At 47.2% G+C, this 18,588-nt stretch overlaps 1 protein-coding gene across 14 annotated transcripts in view; it reads right to left on the bottom strand.

Annotated features, from left to right (window-relative positions):
- ITPR1 (inositol 1,4,5-trisphosphate receptor type 1) overlaps positions 1-18,588 on the bottom strand; it is a 342,499-nt gene that overhangs the window by 70,492 nt on the left and 253,419 nt on the right. For all 14 annotated transcript variants that reach the window (XM_053598949.1, XM_053598947.1, XM_053598946.1 and 11 more), the window contains 2 exons: positions 6,540-6,720; positions 4,806-5,059 (listed from right to left, as the gene is read on the bottom strand). In XM_053598949.1, the coding sequence (XP_053454924.1) occupies positions 4,806-5,059; positions 6,540-6,720 (435 nt within the window). The remainder of the gene's footprint in view (positions 1-4,805; positions 5,060-6,539; positions 6,721-18,588) is intronic.

The following is an 18,588-nucleotide window of genomic DNA, read 5'->3' on the forward strand; positions in this document are numbered from 1 at the left end:
TGCCCCTCTGCTCTCTGACGTCATTGCTCCCACCAGCCCTTCTGACTGGCAGCAATGAACTCCTTCCTGCTCATCAAACACGAGTCACTCCTTCACGTCCCAGGGGCTTCTCCAGGCGATTCCCTCCGTCTGTCACTCTCTCCAGGCCTGCACCCTGATTAACTCCTCTTCCTCTCTAATTCTCCAGCCCCGCTCCAGTGAGATGGGAGCACCACACACCACCTCTCCCACTAGCTGATGTGCCTACAGAGGTGTCTGGCAGCCTCACCTAGGGTCACATTGAGTGCCCAGGAGCTAAGTACGAGGACTGCCACCCACCAGTTGAAAAAGCCTGAATTAAGTGGAATGAACAGAAGGAAGGGAACTGGGAAGTCCTCAAGTCTGACCAGGCCCACATGTGTCAAACTCCCAGAAAGGACGGCTGGCTGCCTTTTCTTGAAAGCCTCTCCCATCTCTCATGGTTTTTAGGAGGGTCTAGCCAGAATCTCCCTCTCCCTAACTCAGCTCCATTTCCTCTTGTCCTCTACAGAAAACGTCACTCCCTAAGAGGCACACGGAAACTCTTTCTCAGAGAACAGCATTCACATTTTAGCATGCACCACCATGCCTGGTCCAGGATTGAGAAATCCTGCTCTTGTTTGCAGTCTTCCTCAGAGGGCCAGGGAGCAAGTGGAGAAGGGTGGATAAAGGAAATGAAGGACTTCAAGTCTGTGCCTAGACAGACTTGGGTGGAGAAAGATCAGGACCTGCGTCCATTAAGCCAAGCCAGCTGCTCAGGAGACAGTTCAAAAGCCCATGCGGACTGGTTAAAGAATAGTCCTTTCTATCCAATTTCTGACTCGTGTAAACAAGGCTTGCTTAAGGCAGTAACTGCCTGTTTGGCAAAGTCAAACTTGGTGGTTTTATCTCTACTGAACATTTACCAACAGGAAAGTTAAGGTTATAAATATGACAAGAAATGTTGGGCACGAGCCCAGAGGGTGCTGCTTCAAAAGGCTGGATCGCTTCTCTATCTTTCTGAGCTTTTTCTGAGCTGCTTTATATTAAAGCAGGGAGCTGAACACTCTCTCCTTGTGAGAATGCCTCCTCCTTCCCTCAGATTCACGAGGAAACCCTGACCCAGGCATCTACCATTGCTCTAGAACAGTGGTTTTCAACCTTTTTAAAATTTTATTTCACTGCACACTTGAACCTGTAGTTAAAACTTCCATGGCACACTTAAATTATGTTGATCAAGAATTAAAAAAGTAAAAAAGAAGAATATACAAACTGTGCTTTGAACTTCAAACATAAGTTAATTACTGATCTTTAAAAATTTCTGCAGCACACACCTAATATCCTCTCACTGGTTGAAAACCCTGGCACACGAGTTGAAAAGCACTGCTCTGGAATATTGCCGAAAGGATGGCATCGGAGTAGTTGAATCTTGCTTAAAACCATTATTTTGAGAACTAGATTCCTACAAACATCACTTCATCAGAACCAGTTTTGTGGGAGTTTTTAAAGGTGAGTCTATTCTTCATCCTTCAACTGGGACCTACAGAAGCCTGGGGGTTCCCTGGAATTCTGCCCCTGCCATCCCCAGGGTTTTGTAAGTGAGGGAAGGAAGCAGAGCTCTTCTTTCTTCTCAGAGTCTCTACCTTCTCCTCGGAACAGAGCAGCGCTGCTCTCATCTGCTGGGCTTAATACATTCATGCATGAGATGTTCAAACACAAAGGATTTTTGTGGAAAAAAAAAAAAAGAAAAACCTACAAAGTTTAAAAATCCTTAATTGGATAATCTTTGTGGTACCTTCAAACATTAAGTTGTTAGATCTTTTTTTTAAATATATTAAAATTAAAATATACTATACACCCCAACCTTCCACAGCACTGTTTCCAACAGAGCAATGTACTGGAGAGAACCAAGTTTTGGAAGGACTTCATCACAGGGTGCTTCTGCCTGGGGGGTTCTCAGAGCAGTAGTTCAAAGCTGAGTGTTTTGAAGGACTAAAGCACAAAACAAAAGCTCCAAAGACCTCAAAACAAGGAATAGCAAACATGTGCAACTAAAGCCTTACTCTGCTTTCACAGTGGAAGAACCGTGGGTGAGTTGGTGAAGAAAGGAAGGTCAGGGAAGGAGGAAGGTGAGGGAAGGAGGAAAGGGGTGCTGAGGGAAGGGGAGCTGCGGGGAGGTGACAGAAGGGAAGGGGAAGGGAGGGGCGGAGAGGGGAGGAAAGGGGAGCGAAGGAGGGAAACTAAGGAAAGGAGGGAAGGGGAGGTGAGGGAAAGTGAGGGAAGGCGGGAGGGTGAGGGAAGATCAGGGAATGTCAGAGAAGGTCTGGGAAGGAGAGAAAGTGGGAGGTTGGGAGGGCACAGCTCAGGAACCAGCACATTAGCACTGTCCTCTGACATTCATGGCAGGATGCTGCTTTAAGGCAGTCTTGTGTTTCAGTAGCTCAAAACTAGGCAGATATTAGCTCCTCTGAGAAGCTTTCCTGGACCTGTATGTGCTGGGCACTGGGCTTTCTCCCCTCCTGCCCCCACAAAGCCCCTAGGATCAAGGCATTGCAGCACTTAGCACTTGCAGCACTGCAACCTCTAGTCGGCCCAAGTGGCTCCAGCCCGAGACTTAGCTCTGTGAGGGGAGGGGCAATGCCCCATCGCCACCAGTGCTGGGCACACAGCAGATGTTCACCCACAGTGACTTGATGACGTATGCATGCACAGGCATCACCTCAATCAATTTTCCCTTCGGAACCCAAGGTTGGTGAACACCAGTGACATCTTCCGAGGGGGAGCAGCACAGGATACTGATCACCATGCTCAGTCTAGAAACAGCCGCCACCAGCAGGGCAGTGACCCCCGCTCCCCCTACCACCCAAACCCACAAAGATGACACAGCCAACTAAGCTTCTCGGGCTTGGCTCTCCTTGGGCCATTCACACCTGTCAACCCATCTCCCTCATGACTGAGGTGTGTAGATATGTAAGGTGGAGGGTGAATGGTGGCAGGGACACAGTGGCCTTCAGACAGAGGGATGCCGACCAGCCTGATGGCCCGCAGATCCTGGACCTTTGGGCTTTGCTCCACCTGCCTAATCCCAGGCAAGTGGATCTAGGACTGAAGTCTTCTAAACCCAAAGAAGAAAAGTAAAAGCAATTGACAAGAGAAGGAAACAGCCACTGGCTGAAGCAGGCTGGGCACCAAAGTGGAGAAAGAACCCAGTCCTGACTGCAGGGGCTGCTGGTTGCCGTGCAAACCAAGCAGCACCGTGGGTCCAGCCTGGCCAACTGCAGGTTTGTGTGAAATCCCTTCACTTTTAAATATGAGTCAGATCTGGCCAGTTGATGACCTCAGATATTAGATACTTTTTTTAAACCTCAGGCTCTTCAGACTCATTTTATTAAGAAGGAAAAACCATAGAAGGTGTTGATATTACAGATTTGGGGGGGGTTCCATTTTAATGTTCTGCCTTACTATTTGACAATACAATTTTTTACTCATCTAATCATACGGTCTGGCCATCAAGTCACCAGGGCAATAAAGTCAGCCTTGCAAATATGTAAAGGCTGCATGTTCCCCTTACAAGATTTAGACTAGCATTATTTCCTGTCCGAACCATCATAACCATAGTACACAAAACTACCATGGCTGACCTGTCTATCTTTGGAGGAAACATTCCATCTTAGAGGAGATGTTCAGAAACACTTATTGATTCCTATACTATTCAGGCAAAAAGATGTGGTTTCCATAGGTCCAAGAGTTGGCAACAAAATTAAGCAGTGACCAAGGACCTGGTGTTCCAGCCTGCTTCTCTTGGGCAGTGATGGACCCGCACAAATGTGGGCCCATTCATACAGAGGAAGCAGATATCTTAAATCTGTCCTCGGCCCTTCCTAAGTAGCCTCTGCTACTGGGAAATTTAGCTAGGGAGATAAAACGCCTTTTGTCTCTGAGCATTTGGGTAACAGCAGGAGCTCTAGCACCAGACTGCCTGGGTTCTAGTCCCAGTTCTGCACTCCCTAACTGGGTCCCCTGCACCTCAGTTTCCTCATCTATAAAGTGCAATACATAGCATGCAGGATATTCTGAGTGCCCAATAAAACTTGGCCATTGTTCTCATCCAAAAACAACAAAATGAACACAGGATTTCTGGAACAATCAGTTCAACAAAGATTTTGGAGTCCCTGTTGTGTAGAACACTGAAAGGTGGCTGTTTCATTCATCCGATCCACAAATATTTCATCAAAACTTTCTACGTATCCAAGTTTGTAAATCGATTTAATTATCTAACCACCCATCCATCCAATTTTTATCTGAGCACCTAGATGCCAAACGGTGGCAGGCTGCAAGATATACACATTATACATTTAGCAGACAGAGAGGGTGCCAAAAAATGTACACACATTCTAAGAAAGGGAAAAACTGTATTAAAATTGTAATGCTCAAGCCATGTTTGACTTCTGCAATTATAGGAGGTGCTCAAACGTGACTTACATTCATCTTTTGTTACTGGGATATAGTGAGTATTATGATTTTTCCTTTCTTAAAATGTGTATACATTTCTTTGGCACCCTCTGTATATGCAACGGGCACCTGCCCCCGTGAACAAATCATATGGTCTCTGGTGCTGTGGAGACAGTGGGAAGACAGGCAGGAAACACGTCAGTACATCAGCTGCCTGGTCTTTCACATCCGAGAACGCTGCTGGATCCTCAATTCCAGCAATCTGGCCCCTGTGAGAGCAGCTGCACGGTCAGAGGAAGCTGGCCTCAGGGGTCCCGCCCACCCGTCCTCCTCCACGCCCCCTCCCAGGCCCTCACCTGCAGGTCTCGGTTGTGGTTTTCGCACAGGAGCTGCAGGAAGCGAAGGATGGGCTGCATGATGGTGATGACCGCGCTCATCTCCAGGTCATCCTTGGTCTTGTCAGCTGTGGCCTGGGCACCCTCCCCGGCCTGATAATGGTCATCAGGGTCAGCCTCCCTCCTGAAGGTGGTGAAGGCTTTCCTGGTGGCTGCTGACGCCTCCAGGAGCTGCTCCCGAACCTCCTCCGTTATCTGTGTCGAAGGCTCTTTAGCTAGAATGCAGGTGGGAGAGAGTCAACTGCTGAATCTCTAGGAGCAGGAGCACTCACTCAGTACACTAAAGGTGACGCTAAGAAACCTAAGGTCCTGGGTTCACTAGAGGGTCTCAAGGTTGGCAAAAGACTCTAATCTTCTCTCAGTTCTCAGCTAGGATTAAAACCGAGTTAAGCCCTGCCGCCTTACTGACATGTCACCTCTGCTTGCACTGTATTTTAGAGGAAAAGCCTTAGTTCAGGTTCTGTCTACCTCACAAATCTAAGGTTTTGGGGCCCCAGCTTCCTCCTCTGTAAAGTGGGAGGGCATAGGTGAATTCTGCCTTGAGAGGGCTTCTAACAGGTTCGACATAATGCTAATCACAATAGTAATTACTGTTATCATAACAACAATTGATTGACCCTTTACTAAGTGCCAAGGCACCCAGAATCAAGCACTTTGCTGTATTATCTTATCTAGTCAATCTCCTGAATAACCCTGTGAGGAAACTGTGGCATTACAGTTAGCAGCCTCTCATCTGCAGCCAGATGGCCTGAGTACAAATGCTGGCTCTAGTGCCTTCTAGCTGCATGTTTTCAAAAGTTAATTACCATCTATACGCCTCAGTTTTCTCATCTGTAAAATGGGGATACAATTTTATCTATTTTACAGAATTGACTAAAGTTCTAAATGAAGCGACACATGAACTTTGAACAGTGCTTGATTTGTATTAAGTACTTATTTAGTAAACGGAAGCCCTTTTTTTTTTTTTTCTCTTTAGTCTTGTTCTAGACCAGCTGTTCTCAACAAGGGGTGATTCTGCCCTACCCAGGGACAAGTGGCAATGTCTGGAGACCTTTTGGTTGGGGTGGAAGTGTGTTACTGATATCTAGGCTGTGGAATACCTACAAGGCACATGATAGCCTTGACAGCAAAGAATCCTTACTCCAAGTGTCAACTGTGCTATGGTTGAGAAATGCAGTTCTAAACTTGAAAAGTGAAGACTGTAGTAGTAAACTTGCTCAAGGCCGTCTGACTCCACAACTTGTGGGTCTATCCACATCCCGGTACTTTTATTCCAGTGGGATAATGGTTTTAAAAGCTTTATAAACCTTCAAATGTCCTAGAAAGTAAGGGAAAATTCTCTGACGAAGGAATGAAACCCTATTTTAAAGGGCAAATTTCCCTCAACTTTCTCTAATGTTAAATGGAAATCATGACAAAAGAATATTCATGGATTCCTTGCTAATAAAACCGTAAGCCTGACCAAGAACAAAGTTCATTAATTTATTAAACAAGAAGATCCTCCTCAGCAGCAGGACTTCAGTTCAGGTTACCTAGGAAGAATTATATCAGAACCAGATTTTTCCCCCCTTCGGAAAGCCCCAGGCTGAATGTATTTTGGAGTTTAGAAATAATGGAAAAAAAAAAAAAAACCCAGAAAACATGAAGACTCCTATTGTTCACAGCCCAGCTGATTGAAAACTGAAGAAGGTTTACCTTTTTTGCGTGCTGGGGCCTCCCTGTCTACCTCATCGTCTTTCTTTTTATTTCCCAAGTCACTGGTGTTCACTGTCACCGTTGCCTTGATTTCTTGCTGGGCCACCTTCATTCGGTCATAAAAGACCTTAAAGAATTTCTCTGACTTCTTATCTTCTGTCAATCGGCAAAAAAAGGAGTGCTGAAAAGGAAACCCCATAGACTTTCAACATTGTAACAGCCTGGTTACCGAACCCCACTCGTGGCACCAAAAGCTAATGGAGATCAGAATCAGCCATAAAACCTTCCCAATGATCTAAGGGCCAACATGAAACACGGCTCCACAAACTATTGTTCTCCGAGTTCTCAGACCTGAGGTTTTCAACACAGAGCCTTTACAACGAATTGCTGTAGCATCATGTAGGGTTTGGGAGCACATTAAGGTGTAGTGGGTAGACTTCAGCCAACTAAGAACAACTCCCTCCCACTGCTGCTCAGGCAGAAAACAACTCCATTAAGAATAGAAACACAGGGTATTTCTGGTGATTATTGCAGGGCCAGTCATTTGTTTAAGAACTTTTATGTTCCCCTCTCCCAGAGCACACACACGAGTGATTCAGATGTGCTACCTGTACATAGGCTCAACAGGTTAGGATGACAGGCCCATAAGTGAAGTGTAAAGTGCTCAGGGAGCTACACAATTATCTTACAGAAGCTCAGGGATGGTGAGGATGACATTGGGCTGCAGTGATCCCAAAATCTGCATGAAAAAGGTGATTTTCAAATCAGGCCTCAAAGGACAGGTAAGAGTTGAGAGGAAGAAGCTCAAAATTAACAGGTAGCTTGCTTCTTGGATAAACATTTGTTTTTGGACCCACTACAAGCAATAGTATTCACTGTTGATGTAAAAACACAATATGGTGTCTCAACTTCATTTATGAGTATTCACTTTTCACCCCCTTTGCAAGCACCACGTTGCAAGTTATTTACATAAAAATACAATACGGTTATTTCCAGAAGAATAAAACAAAGCTTCAAACATATATTTGCTTCCCTCCATTAGATCTTTCTGCCAACTTCAAATCCTCCCATTTGGAAAGATGGTACTTCTATATTAAAGGTAGCACTAGGGCATCTAGTCTCAGAAAGAACTAAAATCTTACCAGCCTCTCGAAGCTGTCCAACATTTCCCCTCCCCCCACCCCTGACACACACATACACAAACAACAACAACAACAACGCTGGATTCAGCAGGCCCCAGGGGTCACCATGTTTCCATCTGCCAACACACAAATGAAGTTACCTTGACCCTTTTGGACACTGCCTTGACAAGTGTCTGTCCCACCTGCCCATGCTCCTCCTCCTCGCTCTGTTCTTCCTCACCTCTGGCTGTTTCTCACATACAACTCAGAAGCCTCCCTTCCTGCCTGTGCTCCTTGGTTCTTTTTTCCCCTCTCCAGCCACTTTCAAATGTCAGCAGACCAGTCCCCACCTTCCTTGTGCTCAGCCGAGTTGCCCTGTGCATCCCTGAGCTCTCCAAAACTCTCACTCTAGAACAAGCTAGGTCTTCCATGCCCGCCTTTGCCCTTTACCTTTATTTTTACTATTATTTTAAGTTGCTTACTCTTTCATCCACACGCCCATCCACCTGTCCGTCAACCTATCCACCCATCCACTAATTATTGTGTGCCTATCACAACTGTGTATCATTTACAGGAGAAACCACAGTGAGCAAAGAGGGGCCTGGACCCTCCCCCACGAAACCAGCAGCCTGGTGAGGAAAACACAGAATAAACCAACAACCACCCTAACCATCACTTACTAAAACAGCCTTTTATCCTGATGAAGGTGGCCCATAGGGCTGCGGGCACATGGTGCTGTGGCAAACACACAATGCCACTGCCTGGTTCTTCTGATGTTTCCCCACTAATTCCACCTCCTCAGGGGGCTCCTGAGCCCACTGCCCTGTTTTACCTCCTTCCTTGCAATCAGACACTCTGAGCTGCATAGATGTGCTATGGGAAGGCAGATGCCACAGCTGTCTGGTGCCAGCTGTCTCCAGAGCCGCAGGAAGAGCGCAGCACACTAAGGCCCAACATGACCGTTCCATGAAAGAACGAGTGTGAGCCAACACTCCATGGCGCCTCTTCACTGGAGCCCCCCAGTCAGAGCCTTTTCATATTCAGTGGACATGACAGAAACAAATGCCCAAAATAAATTAATTCTAGAAGATCACTCAGAAAAGGGAAACCAACTTCCAGTGATTCTCAGAACTCAGGCACCCACAGACAACCCCTCTCCTCTCACCCAGATGTGTGTGGACGAAGAATTCAACATCCAGCCACCTTCTAAGCGTGACTGAGTTTCCCACCAAGACAAGCTGTAAGATATCTCCCCAGCACAGGGTGCCATGGGGCAGTGCCAGCTGGGATTGCCAGATTGCCAAATTGTGGGATTGCTAGAAGGTGGCTGTCCAGGACAACTCGCTTTAATTGCCACCACCGCCATCTTCTCATTGCATGGAGGCAGCTTTAAAAGTATTTTGAAACAATCTGGTCATTCAAAAAAACAAAAGCACTTTAAGTAAGTAAATAAATGAATAAAGTCTGCCATCTGTCACCTGATAGCAGTGCAACATGGGTGCACACAGATAGCCTACGACAAACCATACCACTTGCTGGTGACTCAATGGCTATCACCTGATACTGTTGAGGTAAGAGAAGCTCTTAGGAAATGGGAGGGGGCAAGAGACTCGGGGTTCCACACGGCTGCATGTGCTTCTGCCTGGCCAGGGAGTTCATCCTGCACAGGCTCTGAAGCAGCTTTTTAAAGCAAATATGCTCAATAAAATAATAAAAAGGACAGCAGAGTTTAGAAAACATGAGTAAGCACAGAAGTCAAAATGGGAAAAGGGTGGAGATTGAAGGAGCGGATTGATGATTTCGGGACATCTCAGACTTGGCTCTGAGGTCCGTGCCTCTCAATATCAAGAAGAGAAATACAACCAGTGCCTCTATGGAAGGAAAAAAAATTTTTCTTTTCTTCCTCTCTTCTTTTTTTTTGAGACACAACCTCACTCTGTTGCCCTGGGTAGAGTGCTGTGGCATCAGCTTAGCTCACAGCAACCTTAAACTCTTGGGTTCAAGTGATCTTCCTGCCTCAGACTCCCACGTAGCTGGGATTACAAGTACCCGCCATGATACTGGGCTAAATTTTTCCATTTTTAGTAAAGATGGAATCTCACTCTTGCTCTGTCTGGTCGCAAACTCCTGAGCCCAAGAGATACTCTTGCCTTGGCCTCCCAGAGTGCTAGGATTAAAGGGATGAACCACCATGCCCTTCCAGGAAAACGTTTCTTAACAGAGGGGTTATTCGCAGGGTAGGCTTTCCAGCCAGACTGCCTGGGTCTAGACCCAAGGTCCCTTGCCCATTGGCTCGGTGACCGGGGCAAGGAGCTGGCCTCTGTGAACCCGCATGATGGGGCTGCCACAGTGCATGCAGTGTGCAGCCCAGTGCCCACTGACGGTGTTTGTTTGACAATGCTACCACCTACATCAGGAGGACATGAAAACCACACAGAGAAGGCGACCCCATGAGCAGCTAGGGCAGGAGAGCAAAGTGGTGAGAGCTCTGTTTCCAGAGTGAGAGAGATCTGGGTCTCAGTTCCACCACTTACAGCTAGTGTCATTTTAGAAAATGACAATGTCTGAAACCTGAATCTTCTCTTCTGCAAAATGGGCACAATAACAGTATTTCATGGGTGGCTACGAAGGCCCGATGAGGTCATCATAGTAATACAATACGTAATATTCACTGATAGCTTACGAAGTGCCAGGAACTCAGGCAAACCTTCATGTGCATTATTTCACACAGAAACCTGTTGAGTTATTACAATTACCATTCCTTTTAGAGAGATTAGGGGACCCTGAAAGAAAATGCCCATTAAGTGTTTTAGCACACCCCCAAGACCCGAACTAACTATGAAGAATGCAGCCTCACCAGGATGGACACCCAGGTGAAAAGGGTACATGATAGGCCAGGCAAGGGCTTAGGTTCCAGGTGTCCTGGAAGATCCTCTCGAAAGATACTCCCAGCCATGCATGGTGATGCAAGCCTACAGTCCCAGCTACTTGGGAGAACTGCATAAGCCCAGGAGTTTGAGGCCAGCCTGGGCACAGCAAGCCTGTGGCTCAGTGAGTAGGGCACCGGCACCATATGCCGAGGGTGGCGGGTTCAAACCCAGCCCCGGCCAAACTGTAACAAAAAAATAGCCGGGCGTTGTGGTGGGCGCCTGTAGTCCCAGCTGCTCGGGAGGCTGAGGCAAGAGAATTGCGTAAGCCCGAGAGTTAGAGGTTGCTGTGAGCCGTGTGACGCCACGGCACTCTACCCGAGGGCGGTACAGTGAGCCTCTGTCTCTACAAAAAAAAAAAAAAAAAAAACCACTCTGGAAGGAAGAAGTCTAGTTTCTAGAAGGAAATCAGGGGTATCTTTTATAAGAGTCCAAGTGAAAAATGATGGTAGTGTGGGTGAAGAAGCAAGATACTTCCCATTAGAAGGAAGGGGTGTCATGGTAGAGAAATGAGGCCGAGGAACAGAGGTCCTCTGTCAAGGGGCTTCTGGAACATCCTGGCTGTGGCTGCTGGAGGCATTCGCCTGCCCTTCTCTGGTAGCTGGTGTGACCTGGACCTAGCACGACCCGGCCCCTGTACACAGTTCAGGTTCCTGTTCATGAAATCTTTCTGTAATGACAGTCATTTGCAGGGCTTGGAAGCAGAAGCAGGAACCCCCCTGCTTAGGGCTGCCTCCCTAGGTGCTGGTGGGACATGGGACCACAGAAGGTGGCCACAGAGCATCCTCTCCACATGGACTGGTACCTCCCTGAACCTCGTTTAATTCCTCGCCCCTCACCCGGCACCAAGAACTAATTCTCACAGAGAGATTTCGCTTCTCCAGACTTTTCTCTCCACACCACCTGGAAGATGAGAAACGGCCCTTCAACATAAATCCGGTCTAAAACAGGCAACACTGGGTGATGGTGACAGAAATCAAAACAGTGGCTGCCCCTGGGGGAGTATGAGTGGGAAGTGACCACAGAGGGGGAACAAGCGAACTTTCTGGAGTAAAAGAAATGTCTTGATCAGGCTGGTAGTTACACAGGTGCGGTAGATAGAATAATGGTCTCCCTCAAAGACACCCATGTCCTAATCCCAGAAACTGTGAAGATGTTTCCTTGTATGTCAAAGGGTCACTGAAATAGCAGGTGGAAAAAGGTTGTTAATCAGTAGATTAGCCTGGATTGTCCAGGTGCACCCACCGTAATCACAAGGGTCCTTAAAAGTGGGAGAGAGAGAGGAGGCTGGAGAGACACAATGTGAGGAGGGCTCCACTCAACTGCTGCTGAATTTGAAGATGGAGGAAGGGGCTGCAGGCAAAGGAATGCAGGCAATTGCTGAAAGCTGGAAAAGGCAAGAAAACTTTCTCCCCTAGAACCTCCAGAGGGGAATACAGCCCTGAAAACACCCTAATCTCAGTCTAGGAAGATTTACATTGAACTTGTGAAACAACAAATTTGGTTACTTTAAGCCTCTAAGTTTGTAGTAATTTGTTACTGAAGCCACAGAAAACTAAGACAAGAAATATAAAAACGTTTGCCAAATCTAATCAAACCCTGCACTTAAAATCTATGCATATTACTGTAGGTGAATTGTATCACAATAAAAAGAGAGAAGGAAAAGAGAGTGAGCTTTGTTCCCAGAGAGCCAGGGAAGTAGGCAGAGCTGTCTAGGCAAGGGGCCACCCACAGAGGCCACCTCCCCACCAAAGGGAGGGTGTCTGTCTGTCTGCCCCATGGCTGACCTTTCCTCACCCTCCAATTATCTCCAAATCACATTTGATTCCAAAGCCCTTCTCATATATGCTGTCTCATCAGAGCCTTAGGAGATTGCCAAGATAGATAACATCATTCATAAATCTGTCACATTATAGAGGAGGGAGCTGGGGTTAGAGGAGGTCAGTGACCTCTGTCAGAGCATGACAAACCCTCCTCCTCCCGCCTGCATGTTTAGCCAACACAAAGACAAGCAGCTCAGGTGGCCAGGCAGGAGTCGAAGGCTGGGAGGAGGAGGAAACGGGGCTGGTGGAGGCAGGTCCTCAGCGCCAGTCCCCGACATTAGGTCTGCCCTTGACATGCTTTAAGGAAGGGACTTGCTTCCTTAAAAAGGTGGGATGAGACAGTGACTGCTGGCCGCGGCCATCTTCACTGTGGCTCTGGAGGGCAGGTGGGGAGGGCAGGAGGCACGGCCACTGTAAGCTTCAAAACCGGACAAAAGAGAAAGAGCCTACAGATCACAGAACCTTGTTGCTGGAGGCAGGCATTTGATTCCAGCAGTTTCCAAATGCCTTTGTCTGTGGTCCCCAGATACCATCTTAGGTAATGAGCCCCTGTAGAAGGGAGAGAAGGCAGAAGGGCCTGGTTTGAAACAGAGCCAGGAGGATTCTCCCTCTCACCAGTGAAACAACCAACTCCTTGGGATTCCAGGGTTCCACAGAGCAGCACTGAAGACCACCAAGGTAGTCCATCCTCTACGTTTTATAGACAAGGAAACTAAAGCCCAGCAAAGGAAAGGGACTGGCCAAGGCCACCTGGATCCCTGCTCTCCTAACTGCCCAAGCCAGTTGCTTTTGACCATGTTGGGTTGGGGTTAGTTGAAATGACAGCCTGAGTTAATATTCTTGCCCACTGGTAATGGTCAAGCAGACAGTTTTCCCTCCTTAGGTTGACTGAGCCATACAGGGGGCCAATGAATCAGGGTCTTAGATTAAAGGAACACTAAAACTACTTTTTCAGATCAGTCTTGAAAATAATAAAATATTGCTCAATTAGCCTGGCAGCTACCTACTTATCCGCCCTCTACCCTCAAGTCCCTGCAAAGAAACAGAGCATGGCTAATGACAAGCTTCCTGGCCTCAGAACAACAAGTCAGGAGCTAGCTGACACTGGCACTATCCTGGAGACAGCAGGAAGGCAGAGGGCAGGGCAGGCTGGGTAGATACTCCCTCCTTTAGGTGAAGAGGTCACAGACTCCATTAGACTGTGTGGGCATGAGTGCCAGGGAGAAGAATAATGGGAGATGCAAGCCTTCTCCATGACACAGACACATACCCAGGATGGTTAAGTAAATGAGCAGACAAACATCTTCCTTATCAAGAAGACAGCTTTCCCAGAATTCGGGAACTTCAGGAAGAGGACAGGCCTCATGCTCTAAAGATTATGGTGCTCCCTGGAATGTGAGCCAGCCTGACTATACCTGCCAGGGGCAAGATATGAGGGGAGGAGCCCCTCTGTAGGGATCTTGGCTAGAAGACAGGGGAACAGCAGGGAGCGCAACGCAACGTGTTCCAGGACAGACTCCGGTGGGAGCAGGAGGGCTGGCCTTGGGGTAAGCAGCCCAGAGCGACCTGACTGTGGGACTTTGATCCTTTCCCAAAGGCAGGCATTTCCGCCCTGCAGCTGGTCCACCTTTTAGAAGCATTCACTCTGGGCCTTGAGAGAATCTGGAGAATGAGATTTTCCATTTGACTGCTTTAGAAGACATGATCCTGACCAACACAGCCCGGGGCACTCACCACGGCTGCTCACTTATCTGCGGCAAAATGATTTAAGTTCTCAGGCTAAATCCAAGAATTTGAAAAATGTGGTTGCTGAACAGCCAATGCTTAAGTTTCCAAGGTTCTGATGAAAATTCTTCCCTGGAGTCTTTGATTTGTTTCTTTTCACTCACACCTGCTCTGGGGATCTCTGGGACTCTTGGGGATGTCTCCCACCAGACCAACCTGTTCCTGCCCAGCTGGACCAGATGCTCTGCAGGTGCCAGGCGATGTCAATGTCAATGTCAAGATGAGGGGTTTACCTTGGCTCTCCACCTATACCTGTAATTTAAGAGTTCCCCACTTCCTGGGAACTCTCTGCAAGTTATATCGCAGCAATGGCCACTAAACATTTCCAATTTGCCAGGCACCGCCTGAGTACTTTATAAGCATTATCTCATTTAATCCTCATAACTACCCTGTGAGGTAAGTTCCATTATTGTCCCTGCTTTACAGATGAGGAAACTGAGGGCCCCAAGAAGTAACTTGCCAGGTCATGCATGCAGTGAAGAGTGGTGATGGTGCCTGGAACACACGCTCCATTGCTCTTACCCACCTGCTCTGTTAAACACCTCTCAACCTGAGCAAGAGGCTCTGCTCTGAATACCTTTAGGCATTTTATAATCCACCCCATCCCCTACCCCCTAAGTCTCTCAGAGGCATAAATATAGATTCCTCTCACAGTAAAGAATAACTGTGGTAGGTACACATCCGAATGTCTAACTTTTCTCTGACGTTTAATACATTTGTTAATAGGGTTCCCAAACAACCTCCTCCTGCTAGTTGAAGGTCTGCCAGGGCTGGAGATTATAAATCATTAACAAAAACCATTGTCATGCAAAGCCTGCTGTAGGTCTTGAATCCTTTTCTTAGAAATCAAAGATAACAATCAAAACTTAAAGATCAGGAACTATGAACTAGGTAATAAAACAGGCAGAGCGAGCCTGGAGAACTATAGGTCAGGAAGCCTCAATTTTAGTCTGGCTCCTCTCACCTGCCAGCCCTGGATCTTGGGCAATTTGGTAATCACACCCTGAATTCTTTAAAAAATGAGGGACTTACCACCTGCCTTGTCTGCAACATGTGGCAGCAGAGGGCTCAGCAAGGTTGCAGTTATGAAACGCTAAGTGTGAAAAACACATTACTACTGAGCACTATTCAAATGTCAGGTGTTATTGTTGTCTAACAATAGCATCCCTTTCAAAGGAAAGGCAGTGGAAGGTAAAACAGGATGCACAATGCTCTGGGTGTTACGTAATGACCAAAGTCTAGTGTCCAGATGACAACCAGTGATAAACAATTCCAGCTGGTTCTGGCAGGTCAAGATGGCCTCTAAATCGAGAGCAAAAACACAATAAATAGCAATTCCTAATAGCTGTCACAATGTAGGAAGTAAGAAAAAAAAAAGTCTGCCTGGAATTTCATTAGCTATAAAAGCCATTCAGATTTCTGCACCCATGCAGATAAACATTTTTACTTACACGTCTCAAAGTTTAATACACCCAGAGGCAGAATGCAAGTCTTTCACCATGAACTGTTTTCCACCATTCTAGACTTCGGGGAAAGTCTGATGTATGTAAAGGGTCTAATCGTTAATAAAATGGGCATTCAGAACTGAACACTCCCCTTGGCATAAATTACCACTCTAAGAAGGAACTTTTCTGTAATGTTTGATAGGTTTCAACCAGTCAACATATGGAGCTCTTAGTTTATCAACCTCTCTGAGGATGATTCCAGCTTTAACGACTTCAGAAATTATGGAAAACTTCAAAACAGAAAGAAAGCGATAAAGCAAAGCAAGTCTGCACTGGAAAGGCATCAACATTTCAACTTCACTTTTCTGAAACAAGGTCCTCCCTTGTCCACACTGTAAAGTCACCTCTTGATGACTTAAGGGACAAACCATTTTAACCCCTCTGTCAGGCCAGGGTGGGGTAGAGGCCCATCGCTGACAGCTGACCTTGAGAGCAAAGGTGAAAACAAAGATACCCTTACTCGTATCAATCTGGTCACTGGGCTCCAGGGGAAGGGCCTGAGCTTCATCTGGGCCAAAGCTGTGGATCTTTATGATGCTTTTCAAGGTGAATTCTGTTTTCAGCAAGCAGCAAAGCCCAACCTGTTACATAAGAAACACTTTTCCCCTGAGATGGAACGCTTAGCACCTCTCCTTTCCTATCTCCCTGTGCCCACGGGAAGCAGTGCTTGCTGGGAGCGTTCTGCCCTATCCGGTAAACAGTATCGTCCCCCCAACCCTGTGTGGGTCAGAATGCTAAGTTTCACACATATTCATCAACACCTCGACCAAAACACTGTACTTCCTAAAAATAAACGTGCAAAGTATAATCTTACAAAGTCCTTGATTGTGTAGTGGGGGCTGTCAGCAATCATGGTCTCCAGCAATATTTAATAGCAAAATCAAACAGATTTCAGGGAGGCAGGTCAATCCCAAAGACCCTGTGACTCTGGCCCAGGAACAAGACATTAAGGAGAGTCCAAATTTCCTCTGGGTTCAATGATCAAACCTATCTACACACAACAAAGGATCAGCATCTTGTGTGGGGGTACGCTTGGCACCACTGTCTGTCTCGTTCAGCCAAAGTGGTGAGGAGGAAAATGGAAAGCCTCCAGAAAGGAAAAAACAAGCAATGATGACCAGAGGCCTGCAAAATAGATGATACCCATAGAAATAACAGTGAGATAGCTATAACCCCCAAATCTGCCTGAAGTGCAAGGCGATTGTGGTAGAGAGCTCCTAGGCAATCCTCCAGAAGTGCAGGAGATGTTTTGGCAGCCAACACGTGGCTTATAAAAAAATCACTACATAGCAAAGGAGAGTTTGATTAGAGCTCAGGAAGGACTTCTGTTAACACATACCTGCCACGTGAGTTGTATTTAACCTACTCTAGTTTTGAGTCTGAGGCCTCATGAAGCATGTATAACTCACATGTGTCTTTTGTACAATGCCACACCGAAAAGAAAATTTTTTCCCTAGGGCCACAGTGTTTTATTAAGTCAAGAAATGAGTTTATATTTTACTTCATGAGGCCCCTGGCTCCAAACTAGTGTGAGTTAATACAATTCACATGGCAGTTAAAGTGCTTAATGCAATAAAACACTGTGGCCTCAAGGGAAAAAATTTTTTTTCTAATGTGGCAGTCAAGGCAATAAGGATTCAGGGAGGCTTCAGAATCTCAGTCCATAGACATCCACCCAACTAAAGAGGAAATGAGCAATGTGAATTATGCGTCTGCGGCCTCTGAAGGTGGCCTCCAGGGCTGATTCTGAGGTTCAGCAACAGGTATCTTGTGTAGTTTGTGTGAAACTCTCAGGTCCCCTGTCGGCTCATTCACAGACTGGCTGCAGTCTCTGTGGCCGGGAGGACACAGAGGCATTCTGATCAGGCCTCCAATCTGCACCATGAGACCTGAAAAGAAAGATGCCAGAGGTACTTGGAAACTCTATCACCAAGAGACGCGTCCTGCACATCAGGTCTGGAAGGGGCAGGGGAGCAGGGACCTCCTCCTGTGAGGAGGGTCCAGGATGGAGGACCTGGCAGTGACAGGTGCTGTTCTTTCCCACGAGGGTCAATCTGTGTTTTGGAGAAAGGGTTGAAGCAGGAGCTGCAGGGTCAGAGGAGCTGATCTTTGAGACAAACCCGCCAGGTCTTTACGTGTACCTGAGGGATGACACATCAACACTGACTATTGTTTCCTGCCCTCAACATTCCAGGTTCCCAGGGAACTCAAATGGAGATTCATACTGATGCCGAGAATAATCCTGAGTCACCCTCTTCTGTGCAGAGACACAGGGCTCAGAGAAAGAGCCCTCTGTATCTCACCTCTTCAGCAATGTAGGGGTGACTTAGGAACTAGGTTGCTTAGGACAGGTCATTTAATAACTCCCAACCTCAGTTTCCCCATATGCAGTGAGGAAAGAGGAAGATAAGAACCAGGGGAGAGGCCTGTTGGGTGGAGTGCAGAAGGGAACACGGGTGGCGCATGGCTCCAGGCAGGTACTCCATACCAGCCACATTACCTTCCCTGCTCTCCTACACACCTAACAGTCTACTCGCCCATGGTATCCGAAGGAAAAGAAATATACCCTCTTCTGCCAGGGACAAGGACACTAGCTCACAAATAGCAAAACATCAGGCAAAGCAAGTGCTTCCCTGATGGGGGACCTGCCGGCACCCCCCGTCCTGCTCAACTCAACTCGCTCTTGGGCACAGCCGAGTCCAGCCGCCAGTGGACTAGCGTTCACTCTGGAACTTCCACATCTTCCAACCCCACAGTCCCATTTTGCTGTGTGCTGGCTGCCAGGTAACTTCCACAGGGCTGCAGAAGGCGTCCCTGGCAGCAGACAGTGAGACGCAGCACAGATGGCCCGGTGGATGGAAAGGGGCAGGGTGAAATTACGCAGTGCT

The sequence above is a fragment of the Nycticebus coucang genome, chromosome 8 (genome assembly GCF_027406575.1).
Source record: "Nycticebus coucang isolate mNycCou1 chromosome 8, mNycCou1.pri, whole genome shotgun sequence".
NCBI lineage: Eukaryota > Metazoa > Chordata > Mammalia > Primates > Lorisidae > Nycticebus > Nycticebus coucang.